Below are 6329 nucleotides of genomic sequence, written 5' to 3'. Positions count from 1 at the left end.
TGGGAGCAACAACACCATGAAGTCCAAAGAACACACCAGACAGGTCAGGGAGAAAGTTATTGAGAAGTTTAAAGCAGGCTTAGGCTACAAAAAGATTTCCCAAGCCTTGAACATCCCACAGAGCACTTTTCAAGTGATCATTCAGAAATGGAAGAAGTATCGCACAACTGTAAACCTGGCGACCTGTCCAGGGTGTACCCCGTTTTTTCAGGGTACACCTGACCTGGGTCAGGCTCCAGCCCTACCGCGACCCTGAAAAAGGATAAGCGGAAGCGAATGGATGGATGGATGCCAACCCAGCTTCATAATCTGTCACGATCAAGCTCATTAGAGGACATACGGAAGGCGTGAGCTGTTTTAGATTTCTTCCAGCTAAGGCTTTAAGCTTCTACACAAGTTCATATCCGATAATAAAGTCCACATTAGCATTGAACCAGCGGCTTTCAGCTTTAAATCAATATGTAATCCAAGGACTTTTAATGTTTACCCCAAAGTTAAGTATTTATTGACTGGTTTAAACTATAATCGTGAGATTTCATCACCAGTTTGGATGCAAGCGCACAACGTGACCACTAGGTGTCGCCCGGAGCCCGCTGATGGAGCCCAGAGCGTGCCCAGAGAACACCAGGTGGCTGGGATTAGCGGGCTTTTAAGATCCAGCAGTGGCGCTGTGTGGCTAAAGCCTGCAGTACTGTATGCGCACTTCAGGCCTGGAAAAAACAGAAAAGAAAGAAACGAAAAAGAGGCCCACACAGAAACTGATCAACAGCTGAGTGCAACTGCAACTGTTTCTGCATAGTTTCCTTCTTCCTGCCACTCACCACCACACAATCCGCTCCAGTTGGCCCGTTCAGTGGATGTTGAGTGTAAACATTCACGTTTTAACCGCTTCCCACAGTCTGCTGTACACTGAGAGCAGACCATAGTGGCACAGTGAGCACAGAGACAGTGGGGAAATACCCAACAGCGCGAGGAGTGTGCAGCTGTCAAATATTTGGTAAGTGGGTTTGCCTCGAGTCAGCTTTGTGCAGTTTTGAGGAACAATGGGAGATAAAAACAAAACAGGAAAGAATTTTTTTTTTTTAGCAGCTGGATTCAGAATTAAGGCAGTCATATCTAGGCTTCAGAGTAGAGAGGTGACTGGGCTTTATCAAAGCAGTGCAGAGGTCAGCTGCTGCTCTGTGTCTGCCTGTCTTCTGGCCCACTTCATACCAAAGCTCATACAGTAGGCCAAGGCTGACCTTACACCACAGCCCTGCTCCTGCTCTGTGCAGACTTGTGTATACTCTCAGACTGGGAGTTGGTAAGCCCCTTCTTCCTCAATGAGCACTCTCCCAAGGGGAAAGGGAGTGCTGCTGAGGCCTTGATGCACAGCCCAAGTGTGGCTTTTAGGTTCGACTGCACCAGCCATATTCTTATGTCACTGGGTTTTTCAAAGCACATAATCCTTCTTATATAAATGCCCCTCTTTTTTATACCCTAGATGAGACCAAGAGAGTACAGGAGATGAAGCAGCTGGATCTAAATAAAACAGGAAGAGTCAGTGATGCATGTTGGCATGAAGAGAAGGCAGTAAAGCTACAACTTTCAGTGGACCTCCTAGTGTGGCAAGGAGCCTAGCAGCTTTTTTACACGCAGCCACAGTAGACTTAAAAACAGAGGATACAAACAGTTGTGGTGATGAGTCATACTTCATAGGAACAGCTTATCAAACCTGAGTCGTTAGACGCTTTCCCGCTCTCTTTAATTGCGTCGGGGTCTCATAATGTGGAGTCACTTTAACTTAACCAAGGCAGCAGTGCGAGTTAATATACGTCTCACCTTCCAGAAAGATAACTATTGATCCTCAGGTCTCGAAAGAGAATGATCTGTTATGGTGTTAGTTTTAATTAAATTTGTTTTGATTCTTTCCCCCCCCCCCCCACATAGAGCTGCCATATAATCCAACTCATCTTACTCCTGCTCTACCAGCTTAAATCTCACACGTTTTTTTTTTTGTTTGTTTTTTTAAACACATAACCTGTACACAATACAAAACCAATTTATTTAAAAAAAAAATGTTTATTGACATCAGAAGCAATTTAATTTTCAACAATAAACAAGGTTTTTTTGTCTTATTTTGCTATTACAGTGGTACATAAAGATCAGTAAAACAACTGTGATACATCAATTTTGATAACATGTAATTTAAAATAAAAACACACAGGTGAAGGAGGGGGAAAAAAAAGAAGCACTCAGATCTAACTCAGAACATTTTTATGTGCTGTGCACCTCTAGCTAAGGTAAATACTGTAAAGCCCACCCCTTTACACTGTACCAGGCAGGATAGTGGTCTAGTAACTACCACTGGGGAAAAAAAAAAAAAAAAAAAAAGTAAGACTGGCAGAAAGATACAGACACGATACTTGTGTAGTGTTAACTATACAAAAAGGAGAAAAAAAACTGTACAGCATAAAAACAACTGATATACACAGCCTTTTTTGTCGTTTTATTTATTTTTTTTTATTTTTTACCCCTTGGATACTAATGAATTTTCTTTCAGTAAGTGAAGTGTGTACAAGGGGGTTAAATGCTTTATAAACAAGAAAATTACCACTTTATGTCACCTGCCACCTACTAATCATCATCCTCATCGTCATCATCCTCTTCCTCCTCATCTTCATCGTCGTCGTCATCATCATCGTCTTTCTTCTCTGCCTTGGCCGGGGCTTTCGCTGGCGCACCGCTGCCTGGTTTGCCCTTTGCGCGATACGCAGCGATGTCCTGCGAGGGAGGAGCGAAAACGCGGTGAACCAGTGTCGAGACACAAAAATAGACAGCTGTCACCGAAGAGCTCAGTCGGCGTTCACATTTTACTCTTACCTTCTCATACTTCTCCTTCAGTTTGGCCGCCTTCTTCTCGAAGGGCTGCTTGTCCTCGGCTGCGGTGCTGTTCCACATCTCGCCCAGCCTCTTGGCAACATCCCCAATTGACAGGCCGGGGCTCTCGCCTTTCACCTTAGGGCGGAACTCTGAGCAGAAGATGAAGAAGGCAGATCTGGGGGGGGGGGACAGAAAAACATTTACACAACTCACTCGCCATACATCTCAAAAATCCTTAAATGTGGTTTTGCAGTACTTACGGAGGTCTCTTGGGGGCATTAGGGTCCTTGTACTTCTTCTTCTTCTTTCCCCCCCTCGCCGGAACGTAGTTCATCATCTCCCTTTCATAGCGCGCCTTGTCCTGCCTGGCCATGTCCTCAAATTTGCCCTTCTCCTTGGCCGACATTGTCTGAGAGCAAAAACAGGCATCTCACCAACTGCACCTTCTGAGGCGTCGCCCTCTGTACCCAAGCTTGCTTATTTCTTGTTTTGTGTTATCTCATTACACAACACCTGCACCTTTTCAGCTAAAGTCAAGAGGCGTAACCAACAACATCCTGCTTGTCATATATCCTTGACCCCTCAGCAGGACTACAAATTTCACTTTCAAAAAAACAAACCCCTAACCCAACCCAAAACAAAACCTCAAGCTAAACTCTACTACCTTCCATCGCTCGGAGCACTTCTTGGAAAACTCGGCAAAGTTAACCGAAGCCTCAGGGTGTTTCTTCTTGTGCTCCTCCCGACAGGTCTGCACAAAATATGCATAGGAGGACATCTTCCCCCTCGGCTTGGTTGGATCCTTCCCCATCCTGGTGACAGTATCTAAAAACAATTAGAAAAAATAAAAATAAAATAAAGAATATCAACAATTTAATGATGCAGTATTCATTTGCAATATAATATTAAAATTTAATAAATAATGCTATGTGTCATTTAAATTATTAACTATAATAAGAAAATCATAAATAAAAGTGACCTACAATGTTTGTCCAACCCACACAATCATGTCTCTACTGACCGCACGCACTATATAAGTCACCCGCCCTCCCCGCTGTCAAACTGCACTAAGTTAATATCACTTAAAGCAGTCCTGTGAAATAACACCGCCCAAAACGGACGGAGCTGATGTAAAAATAAATAAATAAATAAAAAACGTTATATTGATACCATTTATTTATTTATTACAGTGGCCTTAACATAAAATCCGCGGTCAGCTCCTCATTATGGTGTTTCACCAAATGACAAAACACCGCTGCGTATTAAAGAAGGAAATCCCATCATCGCAGCCAGCAGCGATCATTAATGTGCGTTTGGTTTGCAGCAATAAATGTCCCGGAATCGCTCTCAAACACCGAACTGCAAAAGTTCAACTGCATGGTATAAACCTGAACCATCCGTGGTGCTATGAGTGGATTGGGCGTTAAAAAACAAACAAACAATATTTTTCTTGCCCCCCGTCTTTTTTTTCTCTTTTGCAACATAAATATCCTCAAATGTAACCTGCAGCAGTAATAAATCACCTGAAAACCCATAGTTTTACTCGTGTTCGTGTTTTTAATCGAAAGAAATAACTTTGACACAAAGAGACACAAATTGGAGAAAAAACACGTATTTATTGCAAATAAAACACTCCAAACTGCGCTTCCGTGACATAAACAATCATCTCTCATAACTCTTCTTTGTCTCTTATTCGGGAAATAATGTGAAAAGCTTTCGAAAAATGTTTTAAAAACTGTTATTTTTCTCCCCCTCCCCTTTACATTTTCCTATTAAATGCTACTGTAAGTCCCAAGTAAGCTGCGTCGAGCGAAGTAGTAATGGCGCAAAGGCTCTCGTTGAGGAAAAGGAGGTCAACAACGACAGCAATATTTCTTCTTCCATTTTGTGAGAATGCCTTCTTCATGAAAGAAAGTCCCCCTCAAATGTCTCCTCCCGCCTCCCAGTTCGCTTTGCTACGCGACAAATATGTCTAGAAAGCCGGCGATCTTGACTAAATATTTCCCCGATTGATTCCTATTGCACTAGCCGCCTTGTATAGTAATACATTGGGTCTGTACTGTGTCTATGAGCGGGCTGTGCTACTGACTTGGTTTCTATGAGCTCCTAATGGCCGCTCGTCTTCATCCACTAACATGGAGAATATGGCTCCTTCTCTTTGTGTCAACGCTCAGCCATTGCACTGCACGCAATAGAGGGCAGAGCGACCGCGGCCACCACTTCATTTCAAGCCCCGATTTAAACCTTTTCCGAGCATCGGAAAAATCTCCCCTTGGTCTCGTTCGAATCACGAAAGATTGAATTTTCTTTTGCCGTCGTCACATCTCATAGTTACGAGTTTGTTTCTCGAGAAAACACGGTTAGAAAAAGTTGAACTGAACTGCGCCTCTGTCACTGGCTTCCCATTGCCTCGCTGCCTTGTTTCCTATGCGAATACAGTCAGCCATTACAGTAAAGCGCAGATCGTGAGGTATTTTTTTTCGCTGTCTTCTCGGGTGAAGTGTGGCAAACAAACATTTGCCCGGGTGTATTTTTAGATGCTCTCTCTTTTTCTTAGGTTTTTATAAATTTTGATGCTCGTCTCCAGACTCCGCACGCTCCTCCGGTCTTCGCATGACAGCCGTTCAGCTTTGCAATGCACTGCAATGCCAATGGCTAGCTAACGGTGAGTCTTCTACCATTGTCGCTAACCGTGTTGTCCGCTAGACATTCCTGATTTTTTTCGCGATAACTACCATTTGATTCGACTCCATTTTGCGAAAACGACACGATTGTATTATACAAAATTATTCTTATTTAACGAAATCGACGCTTTGCGTCGAATTTCGTCAAGGTTAATTTTCAATTCTTTTTTACTGAGCGTCTGGTCCTCACTCCCAGGCAGAGTAATGTAACGATACCTGCTTAGCGCCGGCAATTTTGTTGTTTTTTTAAGGTTCCCCGCAATAAAATTATTTGCAAACAGTAAAAGGTTTCGCGTGTAACCGTGGCAGACATATAAGTAAGATATTTTTAAATGTTACCGTCATTTTCATCCTTACGGACACTTAAAATGTTCGTGTGTGTGATACTTACCCAGTGACTATCGCTGGATCTCAATGGTCTGCAATGGCTGTGTATGAGGGAGCACAGGCGATACGCAGTGTCTTCAGTCTTCAGCTCTCTAACATTACTCTCGGCGGGGCTCGCACGCCATTGGACAGCGCCCAGTCTGGCGTCCCTGCGATTGGTCGAAGGCTTTTCATTGTCCTAATAGAAGACGAGGTTCCATTGGTTGTCTTTTGTGAAACGTCACCGAAGTTTTGTGAGGCGCGTGGATACAAAAATATTTCTGTCCGAGCATGCTGGAGCTGGTAGTAGTGTAGTGTGTTTGCCATAGTATTGAATTCACTACGTTGAGCTCAGTGTACAGTAGGCAAGCTAAATGAATGAGACATCGAGGAGCGCTTGTAGCCAGCGAACGAGGC

General features: G+C 43.4%; 1 protein-coding gene across 1 annotated transcript; it reads right to left on the bottom strand.

Annotated features, from left to right (window-relative positions):
- Nucleotides 1-2041: 2041 nt before the first annotated feature.
- On the bottom strand, nucleotides 2042-6072 carry hmgb1a (high mobility group box 1a). Its single transcript, XM_086308949.1, has 5 exons — nucleotides 5938-6072; nucleotides 3527-3687; nucleotides 3123-3271; nucleotides 2863-3037; nucleotides 2042-2763 (listed from the first exon to the last, which is right to left on the bottom strand). Exons 2-5 carry the CDS (start codon nucleotides 3671-3673, stop codon nucleotides 2617-2619), a joined length of 618 nt encoding a protein of 205 aa, XP_086165075.1. The 5' UTR covers nucleotides 3674-3687; nucleotides 5938-6072; the 3' UTR covers nucleotides 2042-2616.
- Nucleotides 6073-6329: the final 257 nt, after the last annotated feature.

Source organism: Aulonocara sp. 'chitande type north' Nkhata Bay, linkage group LG10 (assembly GCF_057382095.1).
Source record: "Aulonocara sp. 'chitande type north' Nkhata Bay isolate Kocher_YH1m ecotype deep benthic linkage group LG10, A_spYH_male_GT1.1, whole genome shotgun sequence".
In the NCBI taxonomy this organism is placed as follows: domain Eukaryota; kingdom Metazoa; phylum Chordata; class Actinopteri; order Cichliformes; family Cichlidae; genus Aulonocara; species Aulonocara sp. 'chitande type north' Nkhata Bay.
The sequence above is the reverse complement of the archived record's forward strand: the minus strand, read 5'-3'. Positions and strand labels throughout refer to the sequence as shown.

Excerpts from the sequence above, each read along its gene's own strand:
- hmgb1a (XM_086308949.1), bottom strand. The coding sequence starts at position 3,673 with ATGGGGAAGGATCCAACCAAGCCGAGGGGGAAGATGTCCTCCTATGCA. Across the intron at positions 3,038-3,122 it reads AATGCCCCCAAGAGACCTCC|ATCTGCCTTCTTCATCTTCT; the intron begins GTAAGTACTGCA and ends CCCCCCCCCCAG. Across the intron at positions 2,764-2,862 it reads TGAAGGAGAAGTATGAGAAG|GACATCGCTGCGTATCGCGC; the intron begins GTAAGAGTAAAA and ends CCTCCCTCGCAG.